Below are 17,692 nucleotides of genomic sequence, written 5' to 3'. Positions count from 1 at the left end.
GCCCGCCCCCTCCCTTCCTAGGCCCCGGGATCGCTGCTCCGGCCCCCGAGGGGTCGGGAGAGGGGATGGAGGGGGTTGAGACTGGTCCTGGAGTGAGCCCCGGGGGGGCCCGAGCCCGGGTTCCCGACTCCCCGAGGCGGCCAGGTGGCGGCCCCGCTAGTGAGTAGCGCAGAGCCCCGCCCTGGGACCCAGAGAGCCGGCGAGGCCCCGCTTGATGGGCAGCTGCCTAGGGGCACCGCGGCTGTCTCGGCCCCGTAGCCGAAGCAGCGCTGTCACTGGAGGCTGAGCTCCGCCTGCGATCCCGTGACTCCGGGAGCCGGCGCTCGCAGTAACCCCCGGCCCGGCTGCAGCCACCTGCCCCGCGGGGGCCCCGCTCCAGCCCGGCCGGTGCCCTGCGCCCCACCCGCCGCCAGGGGCCGCTGCCGGCCCCGCTCCCCGGCAAGCCGGCTCCTCCCCGCACGCAGCTCCCGGCCCCTGCCAGCGAGTCCGCGGCTCCCCCCGGCGGCGCTCGCTCTGCTCCGCCCGGCAGCGGGGCCGGTACCGGCCCGTGGCGAGGCGAGGCGGCGCCGGGACTCTGCCCAGCCCGGAGCGGGAGCGGAGCTCGGCCGGGCCGGGCCGGGCCTGGCCCCGTTGGGATCCAGCCGCGCGGGCCGGCGGGCGAGTCTCGGCGTGACTTCCCCGGGTCCCTGCGGAGCAGCCTCGCCCGGTGCCTGCCCGGCCCTTCCCGCCGCCAGCCCGGCCAGCCGGCAGCGGAGCTCCTCGGGCCCGGGGCGCTGCCCCGGGCGGGCGCGCGGGGAAACGCTCATGTCCGCCCCTGGGCCGCGGTGAGGGGCGAGCTCCAGATCCTCCCGCCCGGCCGAGCTCCGGCTGCGCCTGGGCCGGGAACAAAGGGCCATGGCCGAGCGGGCCGCTGCCCAGGTAAGGGCCCGGCGGGGGCTCCCCGAGCGGGGCAGGACACCGCCTGGCGGAGGAGCCTGGACAGTGGGCCCTCGCGAGCTTCTCCCTGGCCTGGACCCGGGGAGCGCGGTGCTGCCCGCTCGCTCCAGGGGCAGGGCCTGGCCCAGGCTGGAAGCTGAATGGGGAGGAGGGTCCTGACCCCTGGGGCGGAGGCGGGAGCAAGAATGGTCTGGCTGGTGTTTCTCAGACATTGGGGACAGCTCCGCTTGTGCGGGGCCATTTGCCGCTGGTTTGGGGAGCAGGGACCGGGGCTTTGCTGTTCCCCCAGCTGCAGGGACCGACCTCCCAGCCGGGCCCGCCCTGGTAGCAGCCAACGCTCCAGCCTGGCTAGGATAGCGGGATCGGGCTTCTGCTGCGGAGCTCGAGGAGAGCACTTCATACCCATTTGTTGTTGAACCATAACTCAGGGTATTGTGTTGCGCACACACAGAGTAGCATCGCAGCCGCCTTCCAGAGGTGGCAGAAATGAGCTTTATGGGACCTTGTGACTATTGGAGAGTCCCTCTCTCTAATGTTTCTGCTTAATGATGATGGTTAATAATACATTCTCTTTTATTTCACCACACTTCAGGTGTTTAGCTTGTATCTTTTGTTTCTCTCATAGCCTGGTCTGCAGGGGTGAAATCCTAAAGTGTCTGTTGACTTGATCCATAACTCCATAACCCCATTTCTGTGACTTATATTATTTCACATCATAACAGGCCTTAAGGGCTCTGTATTGTTAGTAATGGTGGCTTTGTTTCTCTAACTTAATTACTTGGATTTTATTATTCTTTGTATAGCTACTTTAGTCCCCCAGAGTTCAAAAGCTTTTCATAAAAGGTATACATATCTACTGGGATCCCTAAACAGAGAGACCTCTAGGTGGAATGTGCCTTCTTTACCAATGTGTGCAAAACATGTCCGCAAAGTCAAGGACAGGATATCAAAAATGCCTATTAAACTAATTCTGTGGGCGAAATCTACCAAGGAGGAAAGTCCAGTATTCTCTTGTTAATACCATGACTCTTGTGGAAAGTATTAAGGAATGTTAAATTACCACAAAGAGTCAGGTTCTCACTTTTTCTCTCTCATTTGAAGGTATGTCTACGTTGCACACCACTGGCCACGGCTTGTAGGGTATGTGTAGCTGCACGCTGCAGTGATAGGTAGGCTGCAACCAGCCTGCAGTATGTAGCTACACCCAGCAATGAAAGGCTTTAGCAGGGGGAGGCAGCAGGGAAAGGCTTCTGCTGTGAGGAGTTGCTGGAACCTTTCCTGCTGCCTCTTCCCTGCCAGAGCCTTTCCCCGCTGCTGGATCTTTCACTGTGGTGGGGAAAGACTCCGGCAGTTCCCTGCTGCCAGAGCCTTTCCTCGCTGCAGAGATCGGCTGTAGCCTTTCCCCACTGTCTTCCCCCCGCTAGAGCCTTTCCTTGCGGTGGTGAAATGCTCCAGCAGCAGGGAGACAGTGGGACACTACACTGCTAAACCTAGCAGTATATACAAGGGAGGCACAGCTTGGGCTTGTAGAGAGCTGTGTAGGGTACAAACCCAAAGATTCTGCCATGTCTTTACTTGTCTAAGCAGTGCCTCACTGTCTGCACTGCTGTTTTTACCTGTGCTGGGGGCATGTATTACAGGTACTCCATACACTGCCATAGGGAGAGTGCAGTGTAGACATACCTTGAAAGTAGCACAGTGCCTCTTGAATTTCTGATGAATCTTTGCTTAGACATCAGTGCAGAACCAAATCGCCAAAACCATTTCCAGCAGCAGCCAGGGTCTCCCTTCCAGGTTTTCCTCCTGAGAACTGACAAGGTGTCTCTCCCTTATTTTGTGTATTCCAGTGAGAATGTAACCTATGGATGGTATAGGAGTGAGCTTCTTAATGGCTTCAAATCCATACTGTGACTCTCAACAATCTAAATACTACTTAAGAGTCTGGCACACGTAGGGAAAAGGGACTACAGATATATAAGAGTGATGTTAATTTCCCCTTTTCTAAATCAATTAAAAGATTGAAAAATAACTCTCCCTTTAACTGAAGTCTGTGGGTCCCCTAGATATGAGCAGTAGCTGGACATATGCACTGACTGCTTTTTGAAACCCATGGGAATGTCCCCATAAGACTTAAGATCCAATACCAGGTATTACTAAGAGCGGGAGACTCCAGCCTTGTTTCTCTCTCTAGCTGACCATGTGACCACAACTCCATATCTAATGTCTGTCTTTGCAAACAGGGTCCAGAACTGGATACAGTGACACAGTGCCCATCTCCTTTACCGCCTCCCATTGTCCCTGAACGAACATCTGAAAGAGAAACTCAGACTGCAGAGATTTCCCTGACTGTTGCGGCAGCAATTCAAGCCGTAGAGAGGAAGGTGGATTCTCATGCCACACGGTTGTTGGATCTGGAGGGGAGAACTGGGATGGCTGAGAAGAAATTAATAGACTGTGAGAAAACAGCAGTGGAGCTTGGCAACCAGCTGGAGAGTAAATGTGCTGCGCTAGGAACTCTGATCCAGGAGTACGGGCTGCTGCAAAGGAGGCTGGAGAACATGGAGAACCTGCTGAAGAACAGGAACTTCTGGATCCTGAGACTCCCCCCAGGCACTAATGGAGAAGTCCCCAAGGTAACTATCTCAGCTAGTGCTGGCAGGGAAGACTAAATGTTCAAACCAGTCTCGAGAGCTTTGCATGCAAGCTCAAGCCCGCAGTTTGGGTGCAGAATTAGAGGCACATTTTACAAGTGCCTACTGCAGACTAGAGAACAGTAGCACATATACTATGGCTGGAGGGGGAGCTGGGAAGAAGTGAGCCCTGGTGAGAGTTAATTAAACTAGGAGCTCAAAGAAATTCAGAAATAAAGCTGCCCCTTAATAGCTTTTTGCCTCTTTTTCCTCTTGGGAGCTGTTTGTGGGAAGTGGATCAGAGGAGAATGTCCCTGTTGTGAATAAAAATGATATTAACATAAGAACAGCCATACTGGGTCAGACCAGTGGTCCATCTAGCCCAGTATCCTGTCTTCTGACAGTGGCCAATGCCAGGAACTTCAGAGGGAATGAACAGAACAGGCAATCATCAAGTGATCCATCCTCTGTCTTTCCACACCCCCTTCCGCGGGGGGGGGGGTCAATCAGCAGTCTCCTTGTCCAGCCACCGTAGTCAACCACACACCCCAAAGTCTAATCCCTCCTGTCAGGGATCTGGCGTGGTCTGTACTGGTCGCTCCCTACGGCCAATGGCTAGATGTAGTGCATGGAGGTAGGGGGGGGACCCAGGCCCACCCTCTAGTCTGGGTCCCGACCCAGGGACCCTTTGGCAGCAGCCTCGCTGTCCTCCTACTCTCCCCTCATCTGTCCGCTTCCCCTACGGCCCCTTGCACCCGCTAGGCCCTTCCACTCAGGGCCTGCAGCCTGGCAGGCCTCAGGCTAGAGCTCCCCTCTGCTCCCTGTCCACGGTGCTAGTCTCCCAGCTTGGAGATAGACCTTCCCCTCTCGAAGGCTTGGGACAGACTGACTGCTCGCTCCCTGTGCAGTCTTTTATAGGGCTGAGCCAGGCCCTGATTGGCTGTCTGCAACCTGGGCCCTGATTGGCTCCCAGTAAGCCCTTCTCTGATTGGCTGTGCATCTGTGCAGGCCCAGTGGCCTGCCGCAGCCCATAATCTCAGGGAGTGGGGCAGCTGCCCCACTACACATCCAGTTGGAACTGAAACAAAGGCTGTGTGTCCCATCCAAATTGCTCCTTTCAAATATTCATAACAAAGTCCTTGCAAATTAGCTATAGCTTGAAATTATCTGCAGAAATAATTAGTTGGCAAATAACCTTGAAAACTGCAATCTGTTTGATTTGCATCAGGTGGAATTCGCCGTATGAATGAATGATTATGAAATATTTGCCCAGCTTTTCAGAAAAGAGCTGCCTCTGTGTGTATCTGAAAACTGTAAACATTTCTGAATCAGATTTGCATTATAACTAGTGACAGTCCAAAGCTGTGAACCTCGGATCTGGAACAGAATTTCCCCTGAGTTCTGGAGCAATTGAACATGGGGTTTGAGGTCAGCTCCTTCACAGAAATGAGGATCAACCATGATGCCTGATTCCGATCTCATTTAATAATTTGACACAATAATAACTTGTATTAACAATAATAAATTATAACTTGAATAATTTCAGTGGTCTTGATCCCAGTTTATATTGATGTGAGATCAGAATTGGATCTGTGGGGTTTGGATAAATTCTGATCTGGATTTGAAGGCGGCAGTGTTCAGAGCCAGGGTTTCAATTGAGATCCATTATGTTGTGGAAATAGGAATCTGAGAATTGTTTCCAGATACACATGGGAATAGATTTGTGTTGTGTATTCTTCACCTCACTGAATTAGCTTTGACATCTGAGTGGGGTGGAGAGAGGTTTTATTCCCCTTTCACTGAAGTTAAGGAATCAGATACCAAGATATAAGTGTTGCAGAAGGTGCTAAGTGTGTAACATTTGTGATTCCAGGTGCCCGTGACATTTGATGACGTCTCAGTCTATTTCAATGACAAGGAGTGGGAGAAACTAGACGAATGGCAGAAGGAACTGTACAAGAATGTAATGAAGGGCAATTATGAATCTTTGATCTCCTTAGGTAAAGATCAGTTTTCACCTGTTTGTTATAAACGGACTTCAGAGATTTTACAGGCTGGTGGGTCAGCACATAGTGTCCCCAGTGGCTTTATGATTGAAGGTCAGCTCCCTTTTAAAAGTAGACTTAAAAATATTCCTCCTTCCATTGCTTTCTAGCTTTGGGTAGTGACTGGACATGTGTGTGTTCATCCCTTATAAATAAGGCTATGATTTTTTTTTCACGGAGATCGTGGAAGTCACGGAATCTGTGACTTCCAGTGACCTCTGTGACTTTAGCCCCTGGTGGTGGGGGGCAGAGCTCCGAGTGGCCCTGCCCCCCTGGAGCTCTGAGCGGGTCCCCACAGCTGCCTAGCCGTTTCCCGACAGTGTGGGGACCCTGCAGCTGAGGTTCCCATTTTGTCATGGATAATTTTAATAAAAGTCACGGACAGGTCACGGTCTTCCGTGACTTTTTCTTTATTGCCCATGACCTGCCGTGACTTTTACTAAAAATATCCATAACAAAATCTTAGTCTTACTTATAAACACTGTTAGGCGATCCTCACATCGGGGCAGAGACATGCTGGCAGAGCAGCGTGGGAAAAGCCTGCATTGGCTGCTTATGCTGCACCTATTTGCTGGATAAACACAGGACACAGGTCTCCAAAACTCTTAATCCAGTGGGGCCTTTAAGGAATGCGGAGTTCACTTTAAAATGGTGCTTTGGATATAAAAGTTGCTGTAGACATGCCGTATAGACACACAATGAAAGGCTGACTTTCAGCATTGACCTAGTGCTGCTCCCATTTAAGTCAATGGGAGTTTTACCACTGACTTCAGTGGGAGTGGAGTTGGGCCAATGCTGAACTCCTCTGAAACGTCCCCCTAAAATCTCCTTCGCTAAAGGGTGGTGGTTGGTCATCGCTTCTGGAATCTGGGGGTGGGGGAGAAGTGACTCTTATGGAAAGTGGCAAGGAATGGTTCCTGTACGCAGATACTTTTCAAATCATTATGATCGAGAACAAGTGCCCTAAAGGGCCACTGTCTAGGTGCTTTCAGACTCTGAGTGAAATGTAATTTCAGGTCTTATGTTGGCTCCTGTGTCCTCCTGCTGATTTTTGTGACTTCATTGCATTTTGAAATAAACTCTCCTGTTGCTATTTGAAGCCCCCCTGTGCATGAGGGTGGGTGTGTAATTTCCAGCTCAAGCAGAGATACCTGTGCTAGCTCTGATCAAGCTGGTGTGCTAAAAATAGCAGTGTAGGTGCGATGGCACAAGCAGAGGGAGGGACTGTTCGCCCCGAGTACAAACCCATCTGAAACTCTAGGTAGTTTCTCAGGTAGTTAACCCCTCATGCTGCTTACGCTACCGTGGCTACACTTCTATTTTTGGTGTGCTATGTCTCCTTGAGCTGGGAATCCAGTGTAGACATACTGCCCCATCCCACCCCCCACCCAAAAAAAAAACCACACACACACACACACACACACGAAATAGTAGAATTACCTGTGCAGGCAGTGCTGTCAACTGCACACTGAACAAATTGGAAAAAACAGAGGAACAACTTTTGCCTACTCTGACGGTTACATTTGTCTTCAGTGTTAGTTGTAGCAATAGTGTGTTGCGAGCTCTGTTGAAGTCAATGGGAGTTTTACTGTTGATTTCAGGGGGACCAGGATTTCACCCAGGAAGCTGAAACATTCTCAGTGTGATTTTTTGTTTGTTTTGAAGTTGAGGGTGCCCTGTTAATTCTTTTTTTGTACATGAGGGGTCTCAAATTCCATTAGGCCTGGAAATTCCTGATTTTCATCTAGGGAATCCAACCAGATGCTCATGAGATTCATTTCCCTTTTGCAGAGTCTGCATTAAAACATTCTTGTGTCCATTCACTGTACCCACTGAGGAAAGGGGAGAGGAAATGTTGGTAAATAAAGCTTATGGCACAATCATCTCTTTCCCACTGAATAGACTCTGCAATTTCCAAACCTGGTGTTTTGTCACATGTCGAACAAGAAGTAGAGTCCCGGGTCAGAGGGCAGCAGGACTCAGATGAGGAGAGAGAAATCCTTACTGACCCCAGTGCAGGTGAGTAGCAGATTAACGCAATACAGGGTAAATGTATTCATTGTAGAATAATGATACGGTGCGTTGCACATCTGGGGGCACTGATTCTGGGCAGAATGCAGAGTTCTACCAGAGATGGAGTAGAGAGAGAGAACGAGGGCAGGAGTATTCTTTGCTGGGTTTCTACAGTGAGGGAAGGACGGAGACAGTAAGGGGAGAGGGAAAGCACAGTTGGGGTTAGAGACAATCTTAGACTCAAGGGAGCAAGGTTTGGACAGGTAATTATTCAGCATCTAGATATAGGTCAGCCTGCAAAATAGTGACTCTCCAGACTGTGGAGAGTCATGGGAACAGAGCTGTAAGTGGTGGAATTACTCAACAGGGAAGACAATACAGCTGCAGTCAGCAAGTTATCTTCTCATGGTGCTTATAACAAGGAAGGCGAATCAGGTAATATAGGCAGGGAAATGGACAGGGACCCTCTCCCCTGCTGGTGGTTCAGCCCGACCTTTCCAAAGGCCCCCCCTTCTCCCCTACCTCCCAAGCAGCCGCTCTTATAGCCCTTCTTTCTATCTATCTACCCCTCCTCACTGTAGTATCTAAGCACCTCACAGTCACTGATGGATTTATCTTCAGACTATCCCTTTGAGGTAAGGTGTGCTATTCCATGTTTTATAGCTCAGGAAACTGAGGCACAGGGTAGATTAAGTGACTTGTCCAGGTTAACACAGGCAGTCTGGCTGAGACAGACATTGAACCCAAGTATCCTGAGTCCCAGTCCAAGGCCCTGTCCATTAACCCATCCTTCCTAGCATGCCTCCCTGAGTGCACCTTTCCAGGCTGAGGAGAAGCTAAGATGGGGTGAACACCCTGTTCACTGTCTCCTCACCTTGTCCCGTTTGGAGAGGTGAGGATTAGGGCAACCAGAATGAGCAGCTGGAGGATCAGAGAGCTGAGGTGGAATGAGCTCACTGCGTGGGCAAGAGGCTGGATACGGAGCTGCACAGAAACGTGATGGAGGGTTGGGGTGAGATGGTCTTGAAGAAAGAGATTATACTGGCTATCGCATTCTGGACCCCCTGGAGATTGCAGTGTTGGGATTTAGGAAGGTCATTAACCCCGGGAATGTTTGAGGTGACTGAGGCACTACTAAAGATTTTGGCAGTAGTGGTTTGAGGTCAGGGCAAATCACCTTCTGCAGGAAAACGCAAAAATGGCAAATCAGCCCTAAAATTGTGGTGTCCGCAGTGCCTCAGTTCTTTCCGTGATGGGAATGCTCTGTGAATCAGAAAAGGATTAGTGCTAATGGTGTCTTCTATCCCCACTCAGTGGAATGAATCGTATCTGGGTTCTCTCTTTATTTCAGCAGGTATAAGGGTTGTGATCAAAACAGAGGAGATTAATCCTGAGGACTCCCCTGGAAACCTGGAGCTGGACAGAATGTTGGAACAATCAGAAGGAAGTTTCCAGAATCCAGACCAGGAAGTAACCCATGGTAGTCCGTATGGCTCAGTAACGCCTCCAAGAAAACACTCAGGGAACTGTCTGGATGAGTCCACCGACTATAAAACAGATTTCAGCGAAATCAGAAGAGTCATTGTTCAGCAGGGTAACTGCACAGGTGAGTGGCTGTATGTGCTGAATGTGAGAAAAGCTTTAGGCCAAGGAGAAGCTGTGTATTACATCAGAGGAGCTGAGCAAAAGCAGGACTGTATGAATGTACAGAGTGAGGAAAAGCTCCAGGGTACAGCAGTGATGTACAGTGCAGCAGAGAATCCATACGGGAGGGAAGCCCAGAGTCTGCCTGGGTTGGGGGAAACTTTTAAGCAAAAGAACAGTCTTAAATCCCACCAGAAACCCATGCAGGAGGAACACTTGTGGAAGTAGTGACCATGAGAGCAGCAGAAGTCACACATCAAGTCAGGGGACTCCAGAGAAAGACACACCAGACACATCTAGTAAATGTCAGAAACATGTCTCTGAAGACCAGTCCTACTGCACAGCAGAGACTTCATTTATTAGTCTGTAACAGGTCACTAGCATGTTCCTGGTGGGGTGAAGGCTTCGACCACTCTTCGTGTCCTATTAGACATCAGAGACTCGAGAGTGAGACACCTTGCCAATGCATGGAGTATGAGAGGAACTCTATTACAGTGCAACATCTTGTAAAATGCCAGTGAGCCCACACTGCAGACACTCACTACATGGAATGGAGGAAAGCATTAGCCAACCATATCCGCTTCTCCATCACCAGCTAGTCTGCTCAGAAACTGGATCAAAACACTGAAGAACTAAGTGCTTCAGAGATAAACAAGCTCAGATATCCCCAAACAATGCTTTCCCTGAGGATTTACCACACCCTTGTCAGCTGTCGAAAGCAACCCCCTCTGGGTAGAAGAAAACTGCTGTGTAAATACTACGAGCTAAAATAGGATTAAGGTCAAATTGGAAGTGTTAGGATGACTGTTACCTAGGAACTAGAGTTAAGTCTTGTAACCTGTCAAAGGGCTTATTCCTACAAGGCAAGGAATTGGGTATGAAGTTGTTGGTGGCACCTGCTAGGGGAGAGCAGACACCCGGACTATCTACCGGGTCTGTATGTACACCTTGGACATTCTGTGCCATGTAGCGTGAGTGGGAACTAATCAAATACCATGGCCAGTGGAAAGTAGAGTCTACCTCATACTTAACCCAGGGGGGCCTGATCACCATGCCAAGTTTTCCAGGGAGACCCAGAGTGATGGTTAACTGGGTCCTGTGATTAGTGCAAATATTTTTCATTCTGCTAAGTCTGTCTTGCTAAAGTGGGCAAAAAGGAGAAGCCAGCCTCGTCCTAGTTCTTTGTGGTCATAGTGATTTCATCCCGTTTTGCCTAACACATCCTTTTCCTACAATTGGGGAATGCAGAGGGAGAATCCTAAAACAAATCTAAAATGGATCAAATTGTTTTAGCCAAATTAACATTACTGGAGTGCTCTATCCCATCCAGGACTTTACCATCCAAAGTGAAACTCGGATAAAAGTCCCCCCACCTTGTAATTAAGTATTATGTGCTGCTTTATGGTATTTTGTGTTGCCAAGATCTCTTTGGCTTTTGTGAAGATCAGTAAACACCCCCTCCCCACGCACACACACACACCTTTTTTTTGTTTTGTTTTGTTTTTTAATAAACCTTTTCTTGTTTCAGTAGCTGGCAGCCAACTATTGATCTGGGTTATATGTGCATTCCTCTGTTTTCTCACCTATCCCCTAACCACACACAGTGAATTGGAACAATTTTTGACATGATTTTTAGTTAGCTTATTTCATAGATATGTTTAGCTCCATCCTAGGTGATCCTTGATACACGTGATGATAATTTGCTGCTGTGGTGGTGATGGTGTAGTGCTGTCCTATAGGGCCTGAGCTGTCTCTCACTTACAAACCCTGACTCTCTCATGTGTAAACGCTAATAATAGCTTTGTGTAGATACAAATGGTAAGACCGAACCAGACTCCTGCTGCAGGACTTAAGGCTGGCAAACAAGCGCTCTTCTCAGGTTGGGGGCTGCACAGTGTCTGATCTTGCTGAGAATGTTCTATATTCAGCCAATATTTTATTAACAAGGGGATACCACAGAATTGTGTCCCTGAAGTGTATGCCAAGCCACATTTGTTTCAGGGAAAAGTGGGTGAGGGGACTGCTAAATAGATTAATTTGTTTTCCTATTTAAACAAATATGCCTTCTCATACCCAAGTGGGGAGGCAGCGTTGCTGAGGAGCCATGCTTAAATTAAGCCGCACTTGCTGGAGAGGTTTCCTGAAAAAATATCCTGAGTATACAGACAATTTAGCTCAGTGTTCATTTGGCGTTGATCTAAAGCCCATTGAAATGGGATTTTATAGGGAGATCTGCACAGGTCCATCCCCAGGCGATGTTTTTTAAATCCTTGCGATTCAGTGAAATCTAATCCATTTCAAATGCAAAAAAAAAATTGTGCTTCAGAAGAATATTTACAATGAAAGCCCCAGGCTAAGTCCTCTCTGGCAGGGTCTGGTGTATCCAGATCCAAAGAGGGAAGTGACTGTACCTGAGACAGGCAAATTGCCCCACACTGTCTCTCAGTTTGAAAGCAGAATTTTTAAAAAGGGCTCCTGGGAGCCCCTGGCAGCACATCACTGACACGTGGAAGAGCAAGGACAGATTAACGCAAGGTTTCTAGCCTTGAGAGCAAAGTTCCCAAAAGTGATGATGGAGCCGAAGTCCTTGCACGGATTCCTGCCAGGCTGCGTTAACCTGGTAGCAGTGTCAGTTGTGCCCTAAGAGCTCTGTGCAACAGGGACAGCTAAAAGCCTGATACCCTCAAAACAAAATCTAAGAAAATGGCAGCAAATTGCTGAGCAGCTCTAAAACAGTGGAATCTGTGATGTTCTTCCAGAGCTGATTCGCCAGTGTCCTTGGTAATGTCCTAGAATTCCCAAACATTGAGACAGGCAAGCAACATCTTTTGACCGCCTCTCTAAGTAGCAAATCCAGAGGGTTTCTCCAGGAAGTCTGGCAGGAATTCCTTGCCAGAGGATGTTGTGAAGGCCAAGATTATAACAGGGTTAAAAAAAGAACTAGGTAAGTTCATGGAGGATAGGTCCATCAATGGCTATTAGCCAGGATGGGCAGGGATGGTGTCCCTGCCTCTGTTTGCCAGAAGCTGGAAATGAGCGAAAGGGAAGGATCACTTGATGATTATCTGTTCTGTTCATTCCCTCTGGGGCACCTGGCACTGGTCACTCTTGGAAGACTGGATACTGGCCTAGATAGACCTTTGGTCTGACCCAGTCTGGTTGTTCTTATGTTCGTATGTCACTTTGCTCAAAAAAACTTCAGGCAATTTCCATTGTGTATCAAGAATGTCTTAATCCTAAGAGGCTTCCTTTATCCTAAGCAGATGAAATTAATGATGTCTTGGTTCTCTTTTAAATTCTCCCAGATGATGGGATTGTGATCAAAACCGAGGAGGAGGAGGATCCTGACACCCTGGAGCCATATGCCATGTTCTCTGGCAGAGCAGAGCAGCAGATTTTCCAGAATCGTGAGCCGGGGACAACCTGTGAGGCTCAGTGCAGTTCCAAAATGCAACAGAGAAACCTAATCGGAAACAGGCCAGGGCAACCTGCTCCCTGTGAAAGAGACTCCAGTGAAACGAAGACGGTCATCGTCCACCAGAGAAACCGCACCAGGGAAAGACCTTATATCTGCCCTGAGTGTGGGAAAAGCTTCATGCTGAAGATCAACTTTATAATCCACCAGAGGAACCATCTGAAAGAGGGGCCCTACGAATGTAATGAGTGCGACTTAAGCTTCAGGATCAAGCAGCAATTTATCCTGCACCAGCGCAGCCACACGCGCCGGGGCGTCGGCCCCGCCCGGCGTGTGGAGAACTTCAGAGACAAGCACAGCCTCAAGCCAGAGCAGAGAGCGCCACCGGCAGGGAAACCCTATAAATGCACAGAGTGCGAGAGCAGCTTCAGCCACAAGTCGAGCCTCAGCAAACATCAGATCACGCACGTGGGGGAGCGGCCGTACACGTGCAGCGAGTGCAGGAAGAGCTTCCGGCTGCAGATCAGCCTGATCATGCACCAGAGGATCCACACTGGGAAGAGCGAGATGTCCTTCATATGCCCTCAGTGCGGGAAAAACTTTAGTCGCCCCTCCCATCTCCTCAGGCACCAGAGGACTCACACGGGGGAGCGGCCCTATAAATGCACCCAGTGCGAGAAAACCTTCAGTGAGAAGTCCAAGCTTACCAACCACTACCGCATCCACACGCGGGAGCGGCCGCATGCCTGCACCGAATGCGGCAAAGGCTTTATCCGCAAGCACCACCTGCTGGAGCACCAGCGCATCCACACTGGGGAGCGACCCTACCACTGCACTGAGTGCGGCAAGAACTTCACTCAGAAGCACCACCTGCTGGAGCACCAGCGGGCTCACACCGGCGAGAGGCCCTACCCCTGCACTGAATGCACTAAGTGCTTCCGATATAAACAGTCCCTTAAGTACCACTTGAGGACGCACACGGGGGAGTAGGAGCCAATGGGAGCTGCACCCACCTGGGCATTTGAGTCAGGAGTCTTTGTGGAAGGAAGCAGTGGTGTAACAGTGTGTAGGGACTGATAATTCGATGTAAAGCAAATAACATGCAGCAAAATGTAAAAACAGAAAAAGCAAATTTAGGGTAAATATTCATCATAATGTACAGGCTATTTTGCTGAAGTAGGACTAACTGCTTTTTAAATCTATTCCTTTTGATAATAAATGTGAAGTAACTTTTATTTGATAAGCAAATTTAAGATTTCAGTTTTTTTAAATATATAATTTTACACTGTCCATCGTACCTTTTTAATCTGGAAAATCCCAAAGTGGTTTACATGCCTTCTACAGGGATCGTGTCACATGCTGCTGAGTTGCAGCTGTCCCCGGGTGGAACATGGCATCTCTTTAACTGTGCACAGCAATAGTATGTGTCCAATCCCGGTCGAGATTGTTAGTATATCCGCACAGAAACTACAAAAGATTTTGTATGGATTATTAGGTGTAAAATGATAAAGGATGGCTTGCCCTAACACAATCATTAATTATACAATACAGTGGAATCCCAGTCACATTAAAATAGTCATGCCACCTGGAAGCCAGCCAGCGAGCCACCTCTTTATCGTTCTGGGAAGTGTAAAGTGGAAATTTGTCTAGCTGACTGATGTAAACGCCCCTGCTCTTGCAATGAAAAGGATCTACTCAGTTATCCAGTATGTCTCCCTGCCAACACATGATGTTCCCAAGTGTGTCGGTCATTCTAATTTCAAATGACCCAAGTGGTAAAGTTTCCACTGCATCCATTGGCCAGCTGTTCTCAGCTGCTCCATCTCCGCGTTAGAAAGTTTGCAGATATATGCTAACTCTCTAATGGGCTTTATGGTCAGGGCTTTGGTGTTCTATTTCATCTGAAAGAGCACTGCCCTGGGGCATTGGCTCAGTGCATGTTCATTCAGTAAGGGCTGGGAGAACCTTGATGAGTGTGTGGATCCTTGGAGGAGTCCTCCCAGCCCTAGTTTCACCACAGGGTTCAGACTGATGTGAAGCCAGGTGCTGGTTTTCCTGTACAGTGTCCCTGTCTAGTGTGTCCTGCTGTGAATGGGAAAAATCAACAGCAGCACAGGGTGAGGTGGCTGTGTCTCCAGTGCTCTTCTGTGTGTGTGTTGGGGTAGAAGAGAGGGCTCTGAATCTCCTGCAGCCCAGGAACAGGGTGGAAATAGGAATAAAGCCTTTGGTTGGGTTTAGGAAACATCCCTTGCTAGATCCAGTTGTGTCCAGGTCAGTAGGTGTTTCCCAGGGATCCCCCGAATGGTGAATATTCAGGTGTTGAATTTCATTTTATTGTCACACTGGAGTCAGTGGAGAGTGAGGGACCAATAGATCTTCATACTGGGCTATAAACAATCCAGCTTTGTGCTACTGGATTACTCATTCCTCCCAGTGCCTTTTTCTGAAATACTTACAGCTCTGTGATTATTCCAGGTCTGTCATTTCATGATTCTTGCAGTTCACATGATTAGTGGCATCAAATTTAATTTTATTGGCTTTTGTCACAGATTAAATCTAGAGAAATTTGAGCTGAAAAGTCATATTAGTCTGTACAGTCCACTCCTGGGTGCCAATGTAGAATCCTCTCCTATTGGATGAAATTCTCCCCTGTGCAGATGGCCAGCAATTGGGTGAGTTAAGTAGGATTTTAGTGGTGCCAGCGCCTTATTCTGGCCTGACCATAGATAAATTGCACCCGTTTGGACAATATCTTCAATAAACCATGGCGTTTTTTTTTAAACTGTTAACATGTTTTTCAGACTAAATTGTGTGCTACCTAAAAGTAAGCATCTCATTAGAGGTATCAATGTATGTTCTATTTATATAAAGTGTAATGTATTAGCTAGCTATGCACTGACTCTATCTTAAGCACTTATGTGGCCCCAATTATCATCGTCTCTAAGTACTTTACAACCTGTAATGTGTTTATCCTCTCTCACTCTGTAAGGAATTGAACTCAGGTCCTATACGTGCTAAGCAACAGCCCTAATCAGTGGACTACCCTTGCTTAGTGGGCCCTTACAACCTGATTTCGCAATAGAGCATTTATTGCAAATTGCAGTTGTACCTCCCTCCCCCAAATTATAATACCACATATTTCCTCCGGCTGTTTTAATTGCATGGCTCTAATGCTTGGAATTCTCTTCTTCCAGATAAAATACAAGCATTCTGGATCAAGAGAATTTAAAAAGTAACAAGATATGCTATGCTACAAAGATATTGGGAACCAATATAAACCCAGTCAGGGATACGGTGGTCAGGGACTGTCTCCGCATTTGAACGATGGACTCACTGCTGGGTGTCCATACTATTTGGAGACTGGCCTGTTCTGTGAGCTCTTCCCCTGTGCAGGTGATGCTGCTCATGCCCAGAGCTGAGGAAGAATCTTCTCTGGGTTTTGCTTTAAATGGCTACAGGCTGGTTCCCAGGCTGCACTCTGTCTCGTCAGCATAGCTGCTGTGCCCATCGCCTAGTGAGGAGAAACTGGGACTGCCCAGGCCAGCATGGGAGAGGGAGAGTTGGGGAAACACTAGGGTGACCAGATAGCAAGAGTGAAAAATCAGGACGGGGGTTGGGGGTAATAGGCACCTATATAAGAAAAAGCTTCAAATATCGGGACTGTCCCTATAAAATCGGGACATCTGGTCACCCTAGGAAACACTAATGTCCACCCCTGTGCAGAGATGAGGGGGTGAGATCTGGAGTCCTCCTGCCCCACTGAGTTCCATCTGCATCTGGGCTTGGGAAGGTGGATCATGGCTGAACGTGGGCTCCTGATCAGGTGAGCGATTTAATCTAGGATCTGAAAGCATAAAGCTGTATTGCCTCAGTTGAGAGACCCAGGTCTATTGGCTCAAAGGCTGCAGCAAACTCAGGCTTGTGTGTTGTCCAGCCCTGGCCTGTGAGCATTGGCTGCACATGCAACACAACTCCACTCTCAGTTGGGGAAAGACAATTGTGATGTACGTTCCAGACTGCATACGTATTACTTTTAATGTCACGCTTGGAAGGAGGTTTCCTTTTTCCAGACTGGTAATCCTTTGAATCAGACCAGCCAACCCAAACTTTAGGGGCTGTCATTGTTTCACTCTCTGTATTTAAGTTTAAATTAAACCCATAGCATCAAGTTCTGCTCTCATTTTCGTACAGGCACTGAATGCAGCCGTTAGAAGAATTTGGCTCTATTTTCTCAGTATGTTTTTAAATTAAAGTTCCTTCCTAAATGTTAAAGATTTAAGAATGTTTCTCTTATTGTCATGACACATGGGCTGTGGGTCCCTCTGAGATGAGTATTTTTCAATGGAATTGGTTTATTCTCAAGTTATAGGTGCTTGGGTGAAGGAGTTTGTAGGCTTGTGCAGAAGCTGCTTTGCAAACCAATGTAAACCGAACATACTGAACCAAATAACAAATCACCAGCGCAGACAAGACACCAAGCATCTTAAATAGGTTTTTTTCCTTAAATGAGCCTCTGATCTTGCAATCAGATCAGTGTGGGTGCAGGGGCACTGGTTTGTGTGCCTAGCATGTGTCTGTATAATGCCTTGGTCAATGGAGTCCTGTCTCAGTTGGGGCCTCTTGGTGCTGCTGTGATACATCATATGGTCTGCCCATGCGGATCTGATTGCAGGTTGGGGGCCAGAGTCTGTCTTACAAACACAAGGTCCAAAAGGATCAGAGACTTATCTGGGACTGCTCTGGAGACAGACAATATCTGAAAGCTGATGTAAAGAATTTGGGGGGCGGGGTATGAAACAGCCCTGCTTTGGTGTGTGATGTGCATGTCAAGTTTCAGCCCCATGCAATTTAAGCTGTCAAGAGATTTAACTCCCTCCTCAATCAGCTTCATAATGAACACCTCAGTAAACCATAAAGTATCTCAACTGGAATGTGACCCCGTAAGAACAAAGATCCAAGTTCAGGAAGCACGGAGGGGCTAGTGGCAAGAGCTAGTGAGAGCTCTTGAG

At 48.5% G+C, this 17,692-nt stretch overlaps 1 protein-coding gene across 1 annotated transcript; it reads left to right on the top strand.

Moving 5' to 3' along the window:
- Nucleotides 1-498: 498 nt before the first annotated feature.
- Nucleotides 499-16,930, top strand: ZNF777 (zinc finger protein 777). Its single transcript, XM_054016888.1, has 6 exons — nucleotides 499-918; nucleotides 3,177-3,569; nucleotides 5,440-5,566; nucleotides 7,514-7,630; nucleotides 8,976-9,230; nucleotides 12,574-16,930. The coding sequence occupies exons 1-6, from the start codon at nucleotides 895-897 to the stop codon at nucleotides 13,671-13,673; spliced, it is 2,016 nt and encodes a 671-aa protein (XP_053872863.1). The 5' UTR covers nucleotides 499-894; the 3' UTR covers nucleotides 13,674-16,930.
- The last annotated feature ends 762 nt before the right edge of the window (nucleotides 16,931-17,692 follow it).

Source organism: Malaclemys terrapin, chromosome 2 (assembly GCF_027887155.1).
Source record: "Malaclemys terrapin pileata isolate rMalTer1 chromosome 2, rMalTer1.hap1, whole genome shotgun sequence".
Taxonomy (NCBI): Eukaryota; Metazoa; Chordata; order Testudines; family Emydidae; genus Malaclemys; species Malaclemys terrapin.
Note: the sequence above shows the minus strand (reverse complement) of the source record. Positions and strands in the feature narration are given on the sequence as shown.